Below are 22,589 nucleotides of genomic sequence, written 5' to 3'. Positions count from 1 at the left end.
GTGAGCAGATAGGATTTGCCTTGCATGTGGCCAACCCAGGTTCAATCCCTAGCACCCCATATGGTTCCCACAAACCTAGAGTGATTCCTGAATGCAAAAGTCAAGAGTAAGCCTTGAGCACCGTCAAACTTAGCCCAAAGCAAAACAAAAAGGATGGCAAAAGAAAAGCCAAATGGACTAGTCATTAAATCATGGTGGACTCTATACTGATCATTATATCTGTCCCAAAGGTTAAAATTTTAAGCATCAATCTCACGAGTACTCACCCACAGAAAAGAGACAAGGATATAGGGTCTGGGGAACTGGGGTGAAGCTGAGGAAGGAGGATTCTCAGGAGGATTCTCACGACAACAATCCCTTCTTTGCAGGAATGGAAACCACATCAGAGCTGCTGGTCAATGCTAGCGTCCATCCAAATGGAACAAAGTACAAGAGCCACCCTGTCCCAAAATAAGTATTGGAAGTGCCAGAGAAAAGATAAGCAAAACGCCAGTGATTGGCAAACTACAATCAGGGCATGACATTGAAGCTCTTGCCTCCCACAGTTTTGGCCAGTGCTGGGATGCGGAAGCTCCACCTCTCATCCTTCCTCCTGCTCTTGAGGTGGGTCTAGAGCAACTACCCACCTAAAAGTGCTCTCTGCTACCAGTGCCAGGGGGTGGGGAGGGGGGGGAGGAGATGGGGAGACTACAGGGCTGAAGCACCCCCAAACACCTCGCTGAGAGTACCATCCCCATCCCCAGCACCATAGGATGTGATCTCCTCAAACAAAACAGAAAGACAGAAAGTGAATCACTTCCTAAGGTTCCAGTGTGTCTAGATCAGAGGTAGAGAACAGGATTTTTACCCTCACTCAAAATGGCAAAATGCAATATGTGTTTAATATATTATTGTTAAAATGATATGCTTTTGTGTGAGTATTTGTCTGTTTTGGCAGGTCACTGCGTGGTGTGGCTCTCTGACTTTCTTTCACAGTTTAAAATTTTGGCTCTTTGTGTTGAACTTGTTCACCACTCCTGGTCCAGATCAACTCTCTAGTCATTTTTATGTATGAGGAACTGGGAACAGGCTCTTACAAATACAGAATCACAGGGGTCAGAGTGGTGGCGCAGTGGTAGGGCGTTTGCCTAAGACTATGGTTCAATCCCCCAGCATCCCACATTGTTCCCTAAGCCAGGAGCAACTTCTGAGCCAGGAATAACTGCTGAGCATCACTGGGTGTGGCCCCCAAACAACAAACAAACAAATGAAAACAAAATCACAGATGCATGAAAAAGCAACAGTTTTGGGTGAGAGTGACAGTACAGTGGACAGGGCTCTTGCCTTGCACATGGCTGACCCAAGTAAGAACTTGCCCTTAAGTGATCCCTGAACAGAGAGCAGGGAGTAAGCCCTGAGAACAGTTGCCTGTGGTCCAAGAAGCAAAAAAGGAAAAAACAACCATTCTGCTTTGTCAACATCTATACTTCTTAACTGGAATGGTGCTGACTGAGGGTTGTAACTTTTCTGATGAAGAACTTCTGCCAGTTTAGTACTTTAAATGGGAGAACAAAGAAGTCAAACTAAACCTTCCAGGGGTCCTCAAACTTTTTAAACAGGGGGCCAGTTCAATGTCCTTCAGACTGTTGGAGGGCCAGATTATAGTAAAAACAAAAATTATGAACAAATTTCTATGCACATTGCATATATTTTATTTAGAAGTGAAGAAACAAAATGGGAATAAATACAATATGTGGCCCTCGGGCCGTAGTTTGAGGACCATTGCAAACTGAAGGGTTCCAGCACTGGAAAAGGGAATTCACTGGGCCAAAAGCTAAGCACCACTGCTATCACCTGTATGTGTAATACACACAAATAGGTTCTCAAGGGAAAAGAAAAGCAATTTCACAAATAAACGAATCAACTAGCTATAGTCCAGTCAGAAAATTGAATATTATTGAGGCACAAAAAGAAGTGAAATTCTGGCTTAGGCTTCCATGGATGAACCTCATTATATAAATGGGGCCGAAGTAATAGCACAGTGGTAGGGCGTTTGCCTTGCATGTGGCTGACCAGGGACAAACTTGGGTTCAATTCCCAGCATCCCATATGGTCCCCCAAGCCTGCCAGGAGCGATTTCTGAACGCAGAGCCAGGAGTAACCCCTGAGCACTGCCGGGTGTGACCCCAAAACAAACAAACAAAAACAATATGCTAAGGACACAAGAAACCCAACACAAAAGGTCACATAAGGACAAATTTCATTTATAGGAAAGCTCCTGAAGAGGTTAAGCCCATAAAGACAGAAAACAAATTTACAGATGCCAAGAACTGGGGACTGGGAGGCAGGAAGTAACTAACTGCTTAGTGAGCCCAGGTTTTTATTTGGGGAATGAAAATGTTTTGGAACTCTAGACACAGGTGGAAGGCGCACAACAGTGGAAATGTACCAACCACAACTGAAATGTTCACTTTCACACACTTAACTGGATGCTGTGTGAGTTTCCGGAGGAAATGGTCAAAAACACACACACACACACAGACACACACAGACACACACACAGACACACACACACACTCTGCTTCTACCCGGATCTCTCTCTCTCTCTCTCACACACACACACACACACACACACACACACACACACACACACACACACACACACTTCCAAGTGCAACGTGGTATTGACTCTGCAGCCATCAAAAGACCCTGAGAGTGGGCTCCTGTGTGTGCCCTTCTGAAAAGACAAGGAAGGCAAGGAACAGAATGAGAAAGTCCTACCAGATGTAAGGGAAGGCCCCCCACCCCAAATGCACCCCACCCAACTTGGCACCAGAAGTCACGCTCCGATTAGGGTTTTGAAATGCCAGCCTGAGCTAGAAACAGCACCAGCAAGCTTCTCTGCCGGGGGTACAAAGCAAGCCGCCCAGCAAGAAAAGCTGGGCGGGGGCCGGGCGGTGGCGCTGGAGGTAAGGTGCCTGCCTTGCCTGCGCTAGCCTAGGACGGACCGCGGTTCGATCCCCCGGTGTCCCATATGGTCCCCTAAGAAGCCAGGAGCAACTTCTGAGCGCATAGCCAGGAGTAACCCCTGAGCATCACAGGGTGTGGCCCAAAAACCAAAAAAAAAAAAAAAAAAAAAAAAAAAAAAAAAAGAAAAGCTGGGCAACTCCATTGGCTGCCCAGGATTGCCATCAGCACCACCCTTGCTGGGAAGCCCTGTGCTGGTGGTGGCCCCTCTGGGCATCGGATCGGAGACCGGCTCACCTTGCCTGCAGGCCCGTTCTCTGGGGGCTGTGTCCCCAATACCAAGAGCACCTGGGCCACCTCCGTGCAGCTCAGATGAGTATCCCCTGAGCCTTCCTCTCCCTTGGATGTACTCAATTAGCCGGAGCCCCGCACAGGGAGACATTGCAGGCGTGCCCTCCAGGCCCTGCAGACTTGCCCCAACTGGGGGGCCATCTGGGGGGCCACATGCCCACATGCTCCAGCCCTGGCACCACTTTCCAATCCCAGTCCCAGGCCCCCTGAGTGTCTCTAAGGCCCCTCACTCGCTTGGCAAAGTGCTTCTGCCACCTCCCAGCAAACCAACCCCGAAACAGGTGTCCCTCCCTTGGCCCCCTGAGATCCTGCAGCCCACTCCAGAGTGAGTGCTCCAGTCTCCAGTGCTCAACTCGGGGAGACAACGCTCCTCTGCAGCCGAGCCAGCGACGCCCTCTCCAGCGCCAACCAGCCCGGCCTCGACGCCCGCCAGGCCCCCCGCAGCCTGTGCAAGACCTCCCTGCCCTTACCTGCGGGGGCTCAGCCCTGGCTGCCAGGGGGCTGGGCAGCGCCTGGAGGAGCAGGAGCGCCATGCCCTCCAGGAGCCTGCTCCTCTCCATCCCCCTCCGCTCCTGCTCCTCCGCCACGGCGCCGCCGCCTCCCTCCTCCCCCGCCCTCTCCTCCTCTTCCCTCTTCTTCCTCCTTTGCCTTCTTTTCCTGCTTCACTTTCCCCTCCCGCTTCCGGCTCGCTTCCAGCCCGCCCCAGCCCAGACACTGAGCGGCTCCAGTTCTCAGGCTTCATTGGCCTCTGTCCTTCGTCCCATTGGTCGAAACAGCTGTCAGTCAAGGACAGACCCGCCCCTTAAGCGACCAATCAAAGAGCGGAAAGGAAGCGGGGCCATCTTGAGAAGGGAAAAGCCTAATACTATTCAGTCCATTCCCCGAAGAGTGGCGGAAGTTACTTCGAAGGGGCGGAGCCACCGAACGTACCATGTTGAGTGTGGCGGAAAACTCATTTCTCCAATTCATAAAGGGAATGAGAAGAGTGGTGGTGATTCCACAGGTGGATGAAAAATAGCAATTGTCTTTTGGACAACTACAATCTGAAAAGAATGAGATGGCTTTTGTGTTGAAATCCAGCCCCTTTTACTAGGATCTCTCCCCTTTCTTTTGCTACCCAAGCAGAGTGGTTTGTCACAGTACTTCTTCATTCAGTACCAGTACCTTTATCTGAAGTACAATGCTTTGGCACTCCCAAGTTTTGTTTTTTTGTTTTTGTTTTTTTTTTTTTTTTTTGCTTTTGGAGAGGCAGCACAACCAAAGCACAGCTTTGTGGCCACATCCAGCAGTATAGTGATGTAATTTAAGCTGCCTTTGAGCTATCTCCCAGGCTAGTCAAAATTTTATTGAATCCTAAACTCACCTTCATAGTGGGTTTCATAGAGCAATTCATGTTCTCATTTTCTGGCCAAACACAAATGATCTTCTTATTACCCAATCAGAGGCCAATTCTTCCCTCTCAAATTCCTTTCACACACCATGGCAAGGGTATACTAACAAAGAAAATACTTCAACACCTACAGGACATGTAGTCCAAACATCTCAATGTGGTCCTCTGTGCCATGGTACCTGTCAACTTTTATCTCCCTTTCTGCCACTTTCCCCACATTCCACTCACACCAAATACCTGAGAGATCCTTCAAGGTCCAATTCCCTGTTTACAATACCCTACTTCATATCATACCTTTGCTGCTACTTCTGCAGTTAGATGACACAGCACACTGTAATATCTGCCTACTTGACTCCTTCCAATAATTTTACTTATTGTAGGACTCACATACCAGATCTTATTTTTTATTTTATTTTATTTTATTGGTTTTTGAGCCACACCCGGCGGTGCTCAGGGGTTACTCCTGGCTGTCTGCTCAGAAATAGCTCCTGGCAGGCAGAGGGGACCATATGGGACACCGGGATTCGAACCAACCACCTTTGGTCCTGGATCGGCTGCTTGCAAGGCAAACGCCACTGTGCTATCTCTCCTGGGACCCCAGATCTTTTTTGTTTGTTTGTTTTCGGGCCACACCCATTTGATACTCAGGGGTTATTCCTGGCTACGCGCTCAGAAATTGCCCTTGGCTTGGGGGGACCATATGGGACGCAGGGGGATCGAACTGTGGTCCTTTCCTTGGCTAGCCCTCGCAAGGCAGACACCTTACCTCTAGCGCCACCTCGCCGGCCCCACCAGATCTTATTTTTTAAAACAATCCCTACAACATCCTACCCAGGGTCCACAAATAAGTTCCATCCATTTTGATAAAATAAATGATGATAGGGGCCAGAGTGATAGTACAGCAATGGGACATTTGCCTTGCACAAGAATGGCACAGGATGAACCTGGGTTCGATCCCCAGCAGCCCCTATGGTCCCCTAAGCCTGTCAGGAGTGATTTCTGAGTGCAGAGCCAGGAGTAACCCGAGTGCAACTGGGTTTGGCCCAAAAAGCAAAACCAACAAAAAACCAAATAAATGACAATAAGATCCACTGAGGGCCAGAGCGGTGATGCAAGGGGTAAGGTATCTGCCTTGCCTATGCTAGCCTAGGACAGACTGCAGTCCGATCCCCTGGCATCCCATATGGTCCCCCAAGCCAGGAGCGATTTCTGAGCACATAGCAGGAAGCTCAGTAACCCCTGAGTGTCACCGGGTGTGGCCCAAAAACAAAATGAAGACCCATTGAAAAAAGCCTGTAGCTGTCTAATTTCTCCAAAAACTTGTCCAAGCATTTTAGTTTTATAGCCAGGCCCAAGCTAAAACAGCCCAGAGGGAATTGACTTAAATGTGCTAAAATAGGAAACAGAAAAGACTGAGGTGAGAACCATTTTGCATCTACTTACTGTCAAATCAGGGTTGGATAGTAGTGGGTAGGGCATTTGCCTTGCATATGGCCAATAGGATTCAGTCTCCAAGTCCCACCAAGAGTGACTCCCGAACTCAGAGCAAGGAGTAAGGCCCTTGAGGAGTATTACTGGGTGTGGCCCAAAAACGAATTTTAAAAAAGCCAAGTCTAGGGGAAGAAACAGGTAGGACAACATGGGTAGGGTCAGGTAAGGCATTTGCCTTGCACATGAATGACCCAGATTCCATCTCAGGCATCCCATATGGTCCCCCAAGCCTGCCAGGAGTGATTTCTGAGTAGAGTCAGGAATAAGTCCTGAGCACCACTGGGTATGGACCAAAATTCAAAATAAATTAAAATCAAGCCTTGTACCTCTATCTTGATCCTGCAGAGGTGATAAATGGTTATTTTTCTTTTCCAATCTCATTTCCTGTTAGGGCTCAGAGAATCACACAAAGTGCTAGGGATTGAGTCTGGGTTAGTTGTACACACAGAAGGCAAGGCCCTTCCTACTCTGGCCTGCAAATCAGCAGTGTCTGGGAGCTACTACTGGTCTAAGACTCAGGAGTCATTCCCAATAGTGTTCAGGGGACCATTTGGTACCAAGAATTGAACATGGGGTGCCTGAGCGGTGGCACAACTAGTAGGGCATCTGCCTTGCACACGCTGACCTAGGATGGACTACGGGTCGACCCCCCCACCCCGGGATCCTATATGGTCCCCTAAGCCAGGAGCAATTTCTGAGATCATAGAAGTAGTGACCCCTGAGCATCACCGGGTGTGGCCCAAAAACCAAAAAAAAAAAAAAAAATTTAAACATGGGCCTACTGCATGCTGAGGAACTCCAGTCCTGTGAGACATCTCTTTGGCCCTATTACATGTCTACTATGTTAGCTTCTTTGTGTTTTGTTTTATTCTTTTTTTGGTTTTTGGGTCACACTCAGCGGTGCTCAGGGGTTACTCCTGGTTCTGTGCTCAGAAACCGCTCCTGGCAGGCATGGGGGACCATGTGGAATGCCGGGATTTGAAACACTGTCCATCCTGTATCAGCTGCGTGCAAGGCAAACACCTTACCGCTGTGCCATCTCTCCAGCACTATTAACATATTTTGACTTGGTTTTGGAATGTAGGTCAGTGGTACTCAATAGTAGACTTGAGGGACCATATGCTATGTCAGGGATCAAATTGGGGTTGACAGCGTGTAATGCAAACACCTGACCTACTGTGATTGTAGTACCTACTACCTTTCTGGCCCTATTTTACTTTTTTGGTTTTGGAGCCAATCAATGATGCACAGGAATTACTCCCAGCAGAGCCAGGAATGAAACCAGGGCTGGGCACAAGCAAGTGTCCAACCCACTTTACTATCTCTCTGGCTCCCCTATTTCAAAGAGAAAAAAAAAATGCACCGTGTTTTGGCTTCAAAAGGGACCTTTTATTTGGGGTGGGGGGTGTTCAAATTTGCAGTGCTCAGAGGTTACTCCTAGTTCTGTGCTCAGAAATCACTCCTGGGGATACTTGAGGGATCATATGAAATACTGGAGATGGAATCCTAGTCCACCACATGCCCTACTTGCTATGCTATGGCTCTAGCCCTGCAAGAGATTTTCTCTATACATCAGTATTCCCCAAAGTGGACAATACCACCACCACTCCCAAGGATTCTGGAATGACCAACAAAGTAGAAGCTAAAGGTAAAATTAGGTGGATGATTCACTTAACAAAGGCAGATTTCTAAAGAAATGTTACTGATTTTTTTGTTGTTGTTTGGGGAGCCATACCTAGCAGTGCTCAGGTATTACTCCTGGTGGGCTTGGAGGACCAAGAGATGCCAGGTAGATCAGTGCAAGGCAAGCGCCCATTGTACTTTCAGTTTGGTGATATTTTTTTCTCAAGAGAGGACAATATATCAAAGTTTGCTTGTTTTGTTTTCTGGGTCTCACCTGGCTCTGCACTCAGAAATAACTCCTGGTAGGCTCAGGTGACAAGCCAGGGATCAAACCTGGGTCCCGGGCTGCATGCAAGGCAAATGCTTTACCCACTGCGCTATTGCTTTGGTCCCTATTTTTTAATGGGGTTTAGATGAGAACCTTTAAATGTGGCCTCTAGACTAACAGATTGAGCATTCCCAGAAATGGCTGGAAATGTAAACCCCAGAATCACACAATCATATCTGAGGCCCAGCCCTGGTACAGTCTTCCAGGGGCTCCTGCCCCTGAGGTTCAAAGCTCTGGAGCCTGTGTATACAGGCAAGCCACAGCCCTTGGTTCCATTCCCTGCAGCAACTCCTGAGCACTGGGCCAGGATTAGCCCTGAGCACCTCTGGGTGTGGTTCCAAAACAAATATTGACCCACAGTTGGGGCATTTAGTGAACAAGGACTGATGGTAAATATTTTCACTTTACTGCCAATGTGTGGTTTCCGCCTTCACTTAGCCCTTTTTCTCTTAGCAAAAATACAAGTTCAGCTGGGAGGTAGCTCAGCAGGCTGGCATGGGCTTGGTTGGGCCAGATCCTGCCTCCAGCACTTAAGCATTCCCAGAGCACCAATGGAGGGTTCCCTCCCACCCCGCCAAGCAGAGTGGACACTACCCACTCTCAGGAGTAGCCCTGAGCACTGGAAAATATATCCCCCAAAGCTAGAACTTTTTTTTTTGGGGGGGGCCACACCCGGCGGTGCTCAGGGGTTACCGCCTGGTTATCTGCTCAGAAATAGGGGGGACCATATGGAACACCAGGATTCAAACCAACCACCTTAGGTCCTCGACAGACTGATTGCAAGGCAAACACCGCTGTGCCATCTCACCGGCCCCTAGAGGGCACTGACCTCCAGCCATCTGTGCCCCCATATTTGAGATCATTTGTTTTGGGGCCACATCAGGCAGTGCTCAGGGGTTACTCCTGGCTCTACACTCAAAAATCACTCTTAACAGACTCTGGGAAACATATGGAATGTAGGAAATTGAATATAGGTCAGCTTCATGAAAGGCAAATGCCCTACCACTGTACTGGACAATACCACCACCACTCCCAAGGATTCTGGAATGACCAACAAAGTAGAAGCTAAAGGTAAAATTAGGTGGATGATTCACTTAACAAAGGCAGATTTCTAAAGAAATCTCTGGCCCCACTCTCTAAGATCAGACCAGATCCTACATCCTTGCCAGCCAAACTTATTTGCTCAGCTTGCAGAAAGTTCCCTGTTTTCTTTCAGGAAACGACTATTTTACCAAGATACATGCTGTTCGGTCAATTCGACCAAACAAAACGCAGACTCACACTAAGCCCCAAGAAGCCACGGCAGGTCTCTATCAGGCGCTGGATAGATGACGCCATGAGTGGTTCCAGGGATGTCTTTCTCCAGGGGGCCCATCAAAGGCCCCAGCCCTTCTCCACTCAGCTCTCATCAGACCGGGGATGGCAGTAGCCAAGAAATTACCCTCACTGCTGTTTAGTGTGTGCACATTTCCTCTTTACTCAGTGATTGCATTTCCTTCAAAAGCCAAGATGGAGCAGTGTTTAGGGTCAGGGGAAGCAAAGTCCACATCAGATCAGCTGGAAGCACCTAGGCCCTGATGCCATCCCCAGGAGGATGTAAAGCAGACCTCCTGGGAGCCTGAGGTCGAGCTGAACCCAAAAGTTTTGGGATGGAGGGCAGCACAGTGTGGAGGGGGTTTAGGGAGCGGTAACACACACGTATCTCCCCTCTTCCTGAGGCAGCCAGGCTAGGGCAGGGGTGAAAGGGCCACAGGCTTGAGAAGATGTGCAAGGGGACAGAGCAGACTTAGGTCCAAATCTCAAAGTTTTCCTCCTCCAGTGAATGATTTATGTGTCTTTCCTCAAGTCCCTCAAGAAGTCTCCAACTGAAGCAGGGAACAAAGATAAGGCAAAAGCTGCTTGCCCTTGTTTCTTTCTCTCTCTCTTTTTTTTTTTTCTTTTTATGCCACACAAGGCAATGCTCAGGGATTACTTCTTGTGGTGCTTGAAGGATCATATGGGGTGCTGGGGAACGTCTGGGGTCAGGCACAAGTAAGGCAAGCACCTTACCCACTTTACAATCGCTCTGACCTATGCCCCTTTTCACTTTAATACCCTGAAGTCCAGTCAACCAGAGGCCAGGTAGAAGGCGGAGACCTCCCTGCCAGAGGCTGGAGGAATGAGGGGCAGCCTGGCAGATGAGGGGCGGTACTGGTGGTTAAGTGCCAAGCAGGTGGTCAAAGACCCTTGTTGAAGTAGACATAAGGCATGGTGTCCCCGTATTTGGTCCTGATGATGTCCTGCAGCTCTGGTTCCAGAGAGGAAACTGGAAATTCACTGCAATGACAGAAGGGGGTTAAGAGCAGCCTTGTAGCTGCTTGAAGAAGCCCTCCCTGACTTTTCTATTAAGAGTCTTTTTGGGGGTGACAATAAGAAAGTTTAGAAACTTGCCTTCCATGTGGAAACCTACTGTTTTGTGGGGGTCATAGTAGTCAATACTCAAAAGCTCTTGCTGGATGTGCTCAGGAGTGACCCTGGAGTTACTTGGGGGCCATATAAAATACCAGGGATGGGACTGTGGGACTGTTGCATTGCAAAACAAGCCCCTTCACCCCTGTATTATCTCTGTAGCCTAAAGTCTACCTAAGTGAACAAACAGAAAGCTCCCCCAGTGACACCCAAAACTACCACTATCCTCCCTAGACTGTCCCAGTTGGGGGTGTATGTGTTGGGGGCATCCTCGATTTCAGGAAACACTGCGTTAGCAGGGGACAACTGAACTGAGAGTATTAAGAAGGGACATGGGGCCCGGAGAGATAGCACAGCGGCGTTTGCCTTGCAAGCAGCCGATCCAGGACCAAAGGTGGTTGGTTCGAATCCCGGTGTCCCATATGGTCCCCCGTGCCTGCCAGGAGCTATTTCTGAGCAGACAGCCAGGAGTAACCCCTGAGCACCGCCGGGTGTGGCCCAAAAACAAAAACAAAAACAAAACAAAAAAAAAGAAGGGACATGGACGAAACTCTTCTCTGAAGACTAGGAAACTGGGAAGCCCTCAATACACTCGGGTCTGAGTGTTTACCTCCCCTCTACATCATCCCTTCTTATCCCTTCCTTGCTCCTCTTCAAGACCACACAAGGGAAATATTTGGCAAGACTCAGATTTGTCAATCTCTGAACTAGAAGCTAAAACAGATCCTATTCTCCTTGGTCACTATCCAAGCCCAGACTCTGAGGGTCAGACGCAGCTCATGGAAGCAGAAACACAGAGGCTGGGGCTGTACCCCTTGCTCCCCGTCCCCTGAAGATCCACCTGAGTTACCAGTCCTCAGGCTTAGAGGCCAGACTTTGGGCCAATGTGTACTTGTCCCTGACCTAATGTCCCTTCCTGTCCTTTTTAGTCTCCTCCAGGTGAGTCAGGGACTGCTGGAACAGTGTGTTTAAGAAACCAAGTGAGGTTCGCCTGGCAGTTACCATGTCTGGGGGAAGAGCCCACATGCCACTGGGACCATGAAGATGAGGCTGGAAGAAAGGATAAAGCAAAGGTTAGGGGGGTATCTTCCCACAGCCCCTCAGTCAGGGACTAGTCCATATTCAGGCCTGTCTTCCTCTCCTACCAACCCTCCTCCTGGACTCCCAGACACTCATTCAGGCCCCCCAACCCTCCTGTCCCCACACAACCCCCACTAAATTCACAGGAGAGAGCAACAGCTTTCATGTCTGCTGGCACCTGCCAGTTTGTCAGGTGGTCAGTGAGGCACGGAGGTCAGGGCCTGGCTCCTATGTTATTGGACACATGGGCTGCTCCAGGACAGTCACGGACAGCTTCCTGAGCCACTTCAATGCAAGGGACTGGTTAAAGCAGCTGAGTGGGGCTCCAATTTAGCAGGTCAGAGGGAAGGAGGCAGGAAAGAGTCCGGTTTAGGGCCAGAAAGATCAAACAGTGGGGAAGGCACTTGTCTTGCAACCCAGATTCAATCCCTGACAACCTACATGGTCCCCCTAAGTACCTCCAGAAGTAATTCCTAAGTGCAGAGCCTCAGTAAACCCTGAGCACTGCCGGATGTGGTCAGTCTTTCCAGCTTGTGTATGCCTGTGGTGCACGTGTGCATCAACCCAAATTTCCAAGCTCTCATGTCAAGTGAGCACTCAACCACAGCATCAAACCTGGTGATGTTCAAGAGTTACTCCCGGGGGCCAGAGAGAGATCACAGCAATAGGGTGTTTGCCTTGCACACAGCCAACCCGGGACAGATCTGGGTTTGATTCCCAGTAGCCCATATGGTCCCCTGAGCCAGCCAGGAGTGATTTCTGAGTGCACAGCCAGGAGTAATCATTGAGTGATGCCGGGTGTGGCCCAAAAAAAAAAAAAAAAAAAAAAAAGTTACTCCTCAGTTCACAGTGCTCAGGGGACCAGGCAGTGTCAGGGAGTGGATGGAACCTAGGGCTCTTCCTTGCAAAACTTGTGCCCCAATCCTCTGTGCTATCTCTCCTGGCACAGTCACAAGTCTCTGTTTCTAACAAGCTCTTAATTGACAGAGGTCCTGGACCACATCTTATAAGACCTGGGATTCGTTTGTTTGGGGGCCATACCCAGCCTGTGCTCAGGGCTCATTCCTGGTGGGATTTGGAGGACCGTATGTGATACTTATGGTATACAGAGCCCCCATAAGGCAAGTGCCCTACTCGCTGCACCATCTCTCCCACCCCAGAACCTGGATTCTAACACCAGGTTCATGGCCCAGCTGTGCTACTTCCCAACTGTACAATCCAGGGCAGGCTTCCTTGGAGCAAGCAGAGGGCCTAGAGACCCTCCTTGGCAGAATTACATGGAAAATGAACAGGAACTAGTTCAGAGAACTACTCACTCAGAGGAAGAGTCATTAGCAGAAGCTACTAAAGCAGAACTAACCCTATCTAAGGATAGGGAGGGAATGAGGCTCCCAGTTCCCAAAGACACCTTTGGGCAACTTTCATTATCTCATGAAGCTTCCTCATTATCATTATAAAGACATATGAGGTCAGTGTCTCCCACTCAGGGTGAGGAAGCTCAGTGACAGGAAGCCTCAGAGAGACATTGAGGTCAGACACTGCTCAGCCAATAGCAGCCACGAGTCTGACCGCGTGGGAGGTGCTTCTTCAGGAATACTCAGGATGTCTCATCATTTATGTACATTTCTGGGTGGGGAGGTGCTCCGGAGCTCAGGAGTGAGCCCTGATGGTGCTCTGGGAACCAGATGGGGACCAACCAGTATGGGGGTGGAATGTACTTGCAAGGCAAGTGCCTTATCTCCCACCTCACATCTCCAGCATCAACATCACTTAAACTTTAGAGTGACTGGTATTGAGATGTAAATGCAGGATGTTCTGGGACTTCTGTCCACAGCCATCTGTGTACCCCACCCAGTACCTTTCCCTAATGCCTCCACCACAACATGTGATCATCAAATTTTTTCTGAGCAGACTTTTCTCACTGTTTTTGATTTTCCTCTATAATAGTTTCAGACCTAGGACACTGAGGAGATCCAGGGACCAGAGCGATAGTTTAGTCGGTAGGGTGCTTGCCTTGCATGTGGACAACTTGGGGTTGACACCCGTCATCCCATATGGTTATCCAAGCCCACTAGGAGTGATCCCTGAGTACCACTGGATGTAGAAGTGAGTGAAAGAGGACTGGAGGGAGAGAGGGGGGAAAGAGGAGAAAAGAGAGAAAAAAAGAGGGGGGGGGGGAGGGAAAACAAGCAAGTATCCTACTCTGCATATAAATGTACGCATTCAGCCCAACTAACCTGTCCACCCTCTGAAAAAATTACAATCTGGGAAAAAGTCTGTGCACAGCCAGCAGGTGTTCTGAGCCGGACACTTGGTGAAGGATTACATGCTCCCCAGAAGGGATGACAGAACTTCAGTGTACCGGATACCCCAGAACCCAGAGCTGGAAACCCAGATACTCACAAACATCCACAGAGCAGGACCTGCAAGGGGCCATGCAGAATCTGGACTCTCTGAAGGAACAAATGAGAGAGGGAAGGACAAATTGAGCTAAGCATCGCTGAGCTGACCCCCGCCCACCCGCCGCAGGATTCAGGGTTCTAAAGGGGAGCTAGGGTTTCCTCACTCTGCAGACTGAGTGCTGGTGTGTCAAGGTGGCAGGTAGGGCCTGGGGTGGGCCCCACCAGGAGAGATGAAGGGGAGAATTGAGACTGACAGTCAGGGGCCCCAGGCACTCCACCCACCTTCATGAAGCGCAGCTTTTCCAACTGTTCCATGACGACAGGCAGCAAGACTGGAAGAGACCAGGGGAAAGAAGCTGGGTTGGGGGACCAGACTCCCCATATCCCCTTCCAGAGTCCTCCTCCTTCCTGAGAAGCTCCCGAAATCATTTTCATTTGGGAAGAAGACTCAAGGCTGCGTGGGCTAGGTCACCCCGACCTGTCCCCCAGGTTCTAGCAGGAGGATGATTCCCATCCTGTGTTCCAGAGTCACAGGCAGGTATCAAACCCAAAACTCACTGGACTTAGCAGACAAGTGTGTACTGCTTCCTTCTCTGCAAACCTCAAATCGAATTTTTAGTGAATGGCCATTGGTGGGAAGGACTTTCTCTACCAAACCTCTAACAAATATACCAGACACATAAGAACAGGACACCACCACCACCCCATTTCAGCACTTGAGCAAACTTCCTCCCACCCAAACATCGAGTATGGCTGAGGTTTCTGCCCTGAACCCCGGGGTCTTCAGGACGAGAGGGAGTCCCCCACTTACTCATGCCAGGAGCAGCCATGGTAATCCGAGAAATAACCACCTGAGTGATGCCCAGGGCTGCAGCTCTCTGGACAGAGAAATGGGCCCATGGTCAAGTTGCACCCGTGGGCAGATAGGGCTGGGTTGTTAAAGGGGAAAAGGGGGCCTGCCCAAGGGTTGAGTGATCCCATGCAACCCCCACCCACCCAACCTGACTTTTAGAGCTTCTGGTCTGAAAATATTGAAGAAACAGCGTGAGCAGCTCTGTCTGGGGAATGCTTGCGTCCGGGAGAGGTTGTTCCTGGGACTCACCCGGGAGTGTCCAATCTCGTTCTGATTCCTGTCCTTCACGCAGATGCCCTGGAGGAGTTCCCTATGCAGAGACAGAAGGGGCTGGAGGCTGCCCAGCAACTGGATGGCTGGGGGGCCAGCCCAGGGGCCTGTAGCCCAGCACTCTGCCCCCCTCTTTTTAAGTATAGCCCGAAGCAGTGGCTCAGGGCTTGCCCTGTGCCCAGATCCTGCAATGGTCACTTCGACCATGAGCAAGTTCTGTCAGCTTTATGAAAAGCAAATTACCCTACCCTGCAGAATGAGGATAGGTAGGTACCCCACTCCCTACGACCTGGTGAGAAGCAAAGCAGATCACCCCACAACATGCCTCAGCCAAGCTCCTGGCAGGGGGCCGCTCTACCTCTACCTGATCTGGAGTTTTGACACTCAAGCTTTTTTTGTTTTGTTTTTCAGCGCTCAGGGGTTACTCCTGGCTCTATACTCAGAAGTCGCTCCTGGAAGACTCAGGGAACCATATGGGATGCCAGAATTCAAACTGTGGTCTGTCCTGTGTTGGCCGATTGCAAGGCAAACGCCTTACCACTGTGCTATCGCCCCGGCCCCCCCCTTTTTTAGGTTTTTGGGCCACACCCGGTGATACTCAAGGGTTACTCCTGGCTATGCACTCAGAAATCACTCCTGGCTTGGGGGATCATATGGGACACCGGGGGATATAACCATGGTCCATCCTAGGCTAGTGCAGGCAAGGCAGAGGCCTTACCACTTGCACCACCACTTTGGCCTCTCTCAAGCTATTTCTGTGTTTATTTTTGGGAAATGGGGGCCATCATACTCAATGCTCAGAGTTTATTCCTGGTTCTATGCGCAGGGGTCCTTCTTGGGAACTCAGGGAACTTATACGTTTTGCCAGGATCATACTAGGCTAGGATAGGCCCTGTGCAAGGCAAGTGCCCTACTGCTGTAGAATCTCTTGGGCCCCTCAAGCCAATTCATTTATTTTTTGGTGGCTACACCCAGCAGCTCTCAGGGGACCAAATGGGATGCCAGGGATCAAGCCCAGATCAGCCAAGTGCAAGGCAAATGTCCTACCTGCTAAGCTCAGCGCCCTGGAGTGAATTCTTTTTGTTTTTTTGTTTGTTTGTTTGGGGGCCACACCCAGTGGTGCTCAGGGATTACTCCTAGCTCTGTGCTCAGAAGTGGATCCTGGTAGGTTCAGGGGATATATGGGATGCTGGGGATCGGGACTGTCCAGGTCTGTCGTGAGCAAGGCAAACGCCCTACAGCTGTGCTATCGCTCCAGCCCCTCAAGCGAATTTCTAACCCTTGACTTCACTCTGCCCAGTGATATGGCTCAGTAGTAAAGCATCTCCCTTCTAGGTGTGAAGCCTTAAATTTGGTCTAGGGTAACACAGACACATGCACAAACATGCTGGGGAAAAAAACCAACACTCAACAAGGCAGAAGATGGAAACTTGGTCCTTTGGTTGAAAAGCAGCAGTTTGGGCTGTATCCATCCAGGTCAGGACAGTCCCCAGGAAATGGGGGCTTGTACATGTCCAAGGAGAGAACAGCAAGGAAACTAGTACAGTAATGACAGTGGACATGACATGGCTTTGTACTATCTCATGCCTTGCTATGAGTGCTTTTGGGCTCATTTATCCTTGACTGCTCCAGGGCCTCACACAGTGCACTACAGCTAAGACACATTCAGCCCCATACAAGGCAAGCACCTTCCAGCCCCACATTTTACATTTTATAAAGAAGGAACATCACCTCCTGCTCTAGTCCCAAGCTCAGAATGGGAGAGACCAGGTTACTTCTACCTTTGCTGCTGCCAAGCTCAGATAGCCTATTTCCTCTATCTCCTCAGTATCCTGGCTCCTTTACCTTATTTATGTTTTTTTGAGGGGAAGGGAGAAGTGGGCTTAGCCCAACCCAGCAATGTATAGGGGCTACTCCCGATTATGGTTCAGGGGTTACTTCTGGCAGTGTTCAGGGGACCATATATAATGCTGAAAATCAAACCAGGTCAGCTGCGTGCAAGGCAAGCGCCTTACCTCCTTACTAGCTCTCCGGCCCTTCTCTAACTCCTTGCAAAGCGTCTTGGCTCCCTTCTCTCTGGACACCTTGTTGGGCTACATTTCACCTGGAAGTCAGCCCCCGGGCTTTAGAAGTCAGCAGCAATCACAAACTATCTATAGTGGCAGTTGAAAGGACATGATCTAGTATAAATCTGAGGCCCCTTCTCTGCCCCTTCCTCTCCAGCCTAAAAAGCTTCTAGCCAGCCTCCTGCAAGTATCTTTTTGAGCAAGGCCCTGCAGAGGCCTTCCCTCACCCCTCCAGCCCCCAGAAACCCTCCTCCCTCACCCCTCCAACCCCCAGATACTCTCTTCTCACCCCTCCAACCCCTAGAAACCCTCCTCCCTCACCCCTTCAGCCCCCAGAAACACCCACTACCCTGGTTTCTTGTGTTTAGCCCTGCTAACCTCGAGCGGCACACAGAGAATCCCTTACTCACTGCTGTCGCATCATCGGGATGTTAACACAGTTGGCTGCAGCCACCGCGGCAAAGGGCACCCAGCGGCCCACCAGGGGCGGCGCTCTCTGGGGGGGTGGGACAAGAGGAAACGAGGGCAGTTCAACTCACTGGATGCTGGGTCTGGTAGCAGCTCAAAGATGTGAGGCAACGGCCCGGGCCTTGGCTCTGCCACACAGACAGATGCCTGGTTTGGAAGCCCCAAACACCTTCAAAGATCTAAAAGTGACCACCCAGGGACCAGCGGGTCCCTGGCCCCGAAAACATGATTTTTTCCCCCTGGAACTCTGCTGCCCCCTAGTGGCCAGTGCATACCCACCACGCTGGACGTACCTTTGTCAGCATGTTCATTCCCACAGCAGTGGCCACCGCTGTGGTCGTGGCTGAAATGTAGGAAAGGGCCATCTGCCTAGGAAACAGAGAAGGGCATGACAGTAGGAGCCCTGAAGGCTGAGGGCCAGGCCACGCTTGAATGAAAAAGTTTGCAGATAGGCGCTGAGATGTAATGACCACCATTCAGGTCTTCTTTCATACACTATTTTAAGGGTTTTTGTTTGTTTTTTATTTAGGGGAGACATAGCCAGACGTGCTTGGAGGCATGTCATGGTGCAGCACTTGGGGCTCCTGGTGGTAATCAGGGACCATACAGTACTGGATTTGACCCCAGCTTAAAGTCCTTGGGCCTTCTTAACCATCTCCTGGGACCCTTCTTTTATTTTCTAAAATTCTTGCTTGTTTTGGGGGCCATACCCAAAAATACTCAGGGGTTATACCTGTCTCTGAGCTCAGGACTTCTGAAAAACTCAGGGGAGCATATAGGGTGCTGGTGCCGGGGATAAAACCTGGGTACACATGGGGCTGGAGAGATAGCATGGAGATAAGGCATGCAGAAGGATGGTGGTTTGAATCCTGGCATCCCATATGGTCCCCCGAGCCTGCCAGGAATGATTTCTGAGCGTAGAGCCAGGAGTAACCCCTGAGCACTGAACGCTACCGGGTGTGACTCAAAAACCAAAAAAAAAAAGAACCCGGGTACACACAAGGTATCTTACCTGCTCCAGTCTGTGCCTGTCCTGACAAAAGACCTTCAGTGACCCAAGGATAGGCACCTTGTTCTCATTCACTGCACCCCCAGCACCTATAACCACATCCACCGCAGAACACACCTCAAGAGGAAGGAATAGAGAGGTTGGGAGTTTGCCTTGCACACAGCTGACCTGGGTTCAATCCCCAGCATCTCGTTCCAAGTCTGCTAGGAGTGATATTTTTTTCTTTCTTTCTTCTTCTTTTTTTTTTTTTTTTTTTTGGTTTTGGGTCACACCCAGTGTACTCAGGGGTTATTCCTGGCTCTATGCTCAGAAATCACTCCTGGCAGGCTCAGGAGACTGACCATATGGGATGCCGGGATTCAAACCACCATCCTTCTGGATGCAAGGCAAACACCTTACCTCCATGCTATCTCTGCGGCCCCAGCTAGGAGTAATTTTTGAGCACAGAGCAAGGAGTAATTCTGAGTGCAGCTGAGTGCAGCTGAGTGTGGCCCATTTAAAAAAAAATAAAAGGAGAGGGAAGAGGAATAGATGGGCTGGAGATATGGAGGGCATCAGCCTTGCATGCAGCCAACCTAACTCGATCCCCACATTTCATATGGTCCCCTGAACCCTTCCAGGAGTGATTCCTGAAAACCAGGAATAAACCCTTAGCACTGGCAAATGTGGCCCCCAAAACAAATAATAGAATAAAATAAATGAGGGAGGAGAGGAATGGAGCATGAAGATCTCTGGGACTGTTGAAGAAGCTGCTCCCCTCCTCAGCCTAAGAAAACACCTCCAAGCCCTGAGAGAGGAGGCCAGGCAGCCTGCCTGTGGCCACTGATAGGGAGGAGGGACCCTGGCTCTGCCAGGCTGTGGGGATTGCCAGGGGCTCAAGTCACCTACCTATTGGATGTGGGGGAAGCAGCATTCCTGTTAGTGTAGTTCACCAGGGCGTTGAAGGACTGGTTTACCCATTGCCAAAAGATCACGGCTGGCATGGTCCTGCCAGACAAGAGGGGGAGGTCACGGTCCCCTCATCACCCATGGCAAGCCACACACAACTCCCATGTGGGCTCTCTTTAGCCTCCTGCCAGTTGTGTCCTGTGCCTGGCATGTCCAGCCCCTTCTTGGCATATGGCACACCCTGCTTTAGCTGGCAGAGCAATTCCTCTACGAAGCCTTCCAGATCCTCTCCCTCCATCTCCATGAACTGGTCAGATCATGATTCTTCCTCTCGGAAAACCTCACATCCCACATGAAAACTGGGCAGTAACTGTCCATTGATCTCTCCAACAGAATCGGGGATTCCTCAAAGAAAGGACTGAGGTTTTCATTGGGGGGGCCCCACCCGGCAATACTCAAGGCTCCTGGCTCTGTACTCAGGGATTCCTCCTGGCAGTGCTTGGTATGGGATGCTGGAAATTGAATCGGATCAACTGCATGCAGGACAAATACTGTATCCGATGGCCCAAGACTGAGGATTTTTTTTTAATTCCCAAACTATGGCTTGAGAACCTGTACAATAAATGGACAAATAATCATGGGGCAGAGAAGCAGAGACAAGAACAAGTGGAAGGGGAAGGCGTGACATATGAAGCAGTGCATTAACAGGAAAAAGGGACTTCGTATTGTTTAACTTGGGCAGCTGGTTACAAAAATGCATTCAGGGGCTGGACGAGTTGAACACATGTTTGGTATGCAGAAGGCCCAGGATTCAATCCCCAGCACCACCTTCTCCTAAGCACTAGGTGCAAACCTGGTGTCCCCTATCACTACAGAGGAGCCCACTATGCCAGTAATATACTCAGGGGCCAGAGCAAATAGTACAATGAGGAGGGCACTTTTTTGCACACAGTCAACCTGGATTCTATCACTAGCATCCCATATGGTTCCCTGAGCCCACCAGGAGTAATTCCTGAATGCAGAGTCAGGAATAAGCCAGGAGCACTGCCAGGTGTACCCCCTCCCATAAAGAAAAAACCAACCCAGAAATACTTTCAATGCATTGTTGAGGTTTTGGTCTTGGGGCCACATCCAGGCAGGGCTTACTCCTGTCTCTTCACTCAGGGATCACTCCAGCAGGGCTCAGGGGACCATATGGGTTGATAAGGATTGAGCCCGGTCATCTATGTGCAAGGCAAGTGCACAAAGTGCAAGCAAACATCACTCTGGCCCCAGACCTGTTGGTTTTAACAGATCACACAGAGAGCTCCAGAAGTCTGGAGGTGTCTGTCTCCACCCATGATGCTTGCTTGCCTATGTTCAGGCACACAGCAATTGTACTGAAGGGATTGTTGGGGGGGAGGGGGGGGTTTGGCCCACTTTCATAGCTGGAATTGAACTCAGGGCTTTCTCCATGCCAAGCACATGCCCCAGCCTGAGCCTGAAGGCGCACTCTAGAGAGAAGGTCCAGACTCCAGGTGCATGACAAGACAGGACCCCACATCCTAAGTTCAGGGGAACCAGGGCTCCCACCTGTAGAACTGGAGCATGAAGCCAGTGATGATCATGCCACCGGGGACCTGGAAGGACATGCGCCCTATGACGTTCATCTTATCGCCGGTGTCAGGATGGAAGGCTGAGTCATAGAGCTTCTTGGCATACAGCAGCTGCTCACGAGGGGTTCCGGGGGGCACTGCCCCCAGCCTGGTCCCAAGACAAGACACAGAATGATGTCCTGATGCCCCACCAGATGCATCTCACGCTGCCTTCCTTCTCCCTCCTCTTCAGTTCCCACTTCCTCCCAGGGACACCACCCCCAAGGTGCTCCCAAGGCCTCCTGTCCCTCCCCAAGCTCTCACCTGCTCTTCTCCACCATCATCTTGGCCCAGTCCAGCTCCCGCTCCGGAACCAGGGCAGTGCGGGGGTCCGTAATATTGAAGAAGTGCTTCACTCGCCCCAAGAAAGTACACTGGTTCCAACGAGGGGCATCGATGTCAAAGGTCTCCATCTTGCTCCCACAGAGACTAATGCTCACAGTGGGCGAAAGGACAGAGGGTAAAGGAAGACTGTACCCAACAGCAAAGCCTCCCCCAGGGCCTGAGCACCCATGCTGGAGAACTGCCTGTCTGCGCCCTCCCAGATATCATCTGATGTAGAGTAGTGTCAGTGAACATTTCCTAGGCTGAGATGCAAGCACTGATGTGGATCCAAGTGGTTGATGGCAGCTTTGTCCTGTGCTCGATCACATGGGGAGACAAAGAACAGGGACAACCCAGAACCTGACCCTGGAGATAGGAGTCTGAGTAGGGAAGGAGCCCTCTAAGGAATGGCAAGTGGTACAGTTAACCAGATATCCGAGAGGAAGTAGAGTGATCAAAACAGAACGTTGAGCAAAGCCCTAGAAGAGCGAACAAACTTGGGCCTGAGAGCAGAACACTTGCCTTGTACATATTCTACCTGGTTCAACCACTAGCACTCCCCCAGACTCCCACAGGACTAAACCCTGACTGCAGAGTTCAGGAGGAAGCCATGATCACTGCCAGGTGTAGCCCCCTCCAAGAAAAAAAAAATGTACAAGGGGCCCGAGAGAGTACCTGCATTGCATGTGGCTGACTCTGGTTTGATCTCCAGCTCTATATATGGTACTATTATCACCCATTAGGAGTGATTCAGGAGCACAGAGCCAGGAGAAAGCCCTGAGCACCACCAAGTGTGGTCCAAAAATTGCAAGAGCCAGGGAAAGTATGTACTTGCCTTGTATGTATGAAATCCAGAGCACTACCCAAAAGTCCAGTGTGTGAGCTTGGTAACCCAATGTGTGTAATAGTCCCCATTTGTCACCAAACTGGGAAGGAAAAGGGGGCACAGAACAAAGGATTAAACCTTTTGTTTGGTTGGTTTTGGGGCGGCCATAACTGGTTCTGTGCTCAGATATCA

General features: G+C 50.3%; 2 protein-coding genes across 3 annotated transcripts in view; both read right to left on the bottom strand.

Annotated features, from left to right (window-relative positions):
• WBP1L (WW domain binding protein 1 like) overlaps nt 1-3,951 on the bottom strand; it is a 76,222-nt gene extending 72,271 nt beyond the window's left edge. Inside the window, exon 1 of one of the 2 annotated variants that reach the window (XM_049764309.1) lies at nt 3,768-3,951. In XM_049764309.1, the coding sequence (XP_049620266.1) occupies nt 3,768-3,857 (90 nt within the window). In that variant the 5' untranslated portion in view covers nt 3,858-3,951. The remainder of the gene's footprint in view (nt 1-3,767) is intronic. The other variant, XM_049764307.1, reaches the window with a different exon arrangement.
• Nucleotides 3,952-10,095: 6,144 nt separating this feature from the next.
• Nucleotides 10,096-21,672, bottom strand: SFXN2 (sideroflexin 2). Its single transcript, XM_049764320.1, has 11 exons — nt 21,512-21,672; nt 21,186-21,356; nt 19,614-19,712; nt 18,010-18,085; nt 17,659-17,744; nt 15,162-15,222; nt 14,871-14,937; nt 14,342-14,391; nt 14,061-14,110; nt 11,580-11,627; nt 10,096-10,445 (listed from the first exon to the last, which is right to left on the bottom strand). Exons 1-11 carry the CDS (start codon nt 21,658-21,660, stop codon nt 10,346-10,348), a joined length of 957 nt encoding a protein of 318 aa, XP_049620277.1. The 5' UTR covers nt 21,661-21,672; the 3' UTR covers nt 10,096-10,345.
• Between the last annotated feature and the right edge of the window lie 917 nt (nt 21,673-22,589).

The sequence above is a fragment of the Suncus etruscus genome, chromosome 17 (assembly GCF_024139225.1).
Source record: "Suncus etruscus isolate mSunEtr1 chromosome 17, mSunEtr1.pri.cur, whole genome shotgun sequence".
Taxonomy (NCBI): domain Eukaryota; kingdom Metazoa; phylum Chordata; class Mammalia; order Eulipotyphla; family Soricidae; genus Suncus; species Suncus etruscus.
This window is presented reverse-complemented; position numbering and strand designations above follow the sequence as displayed.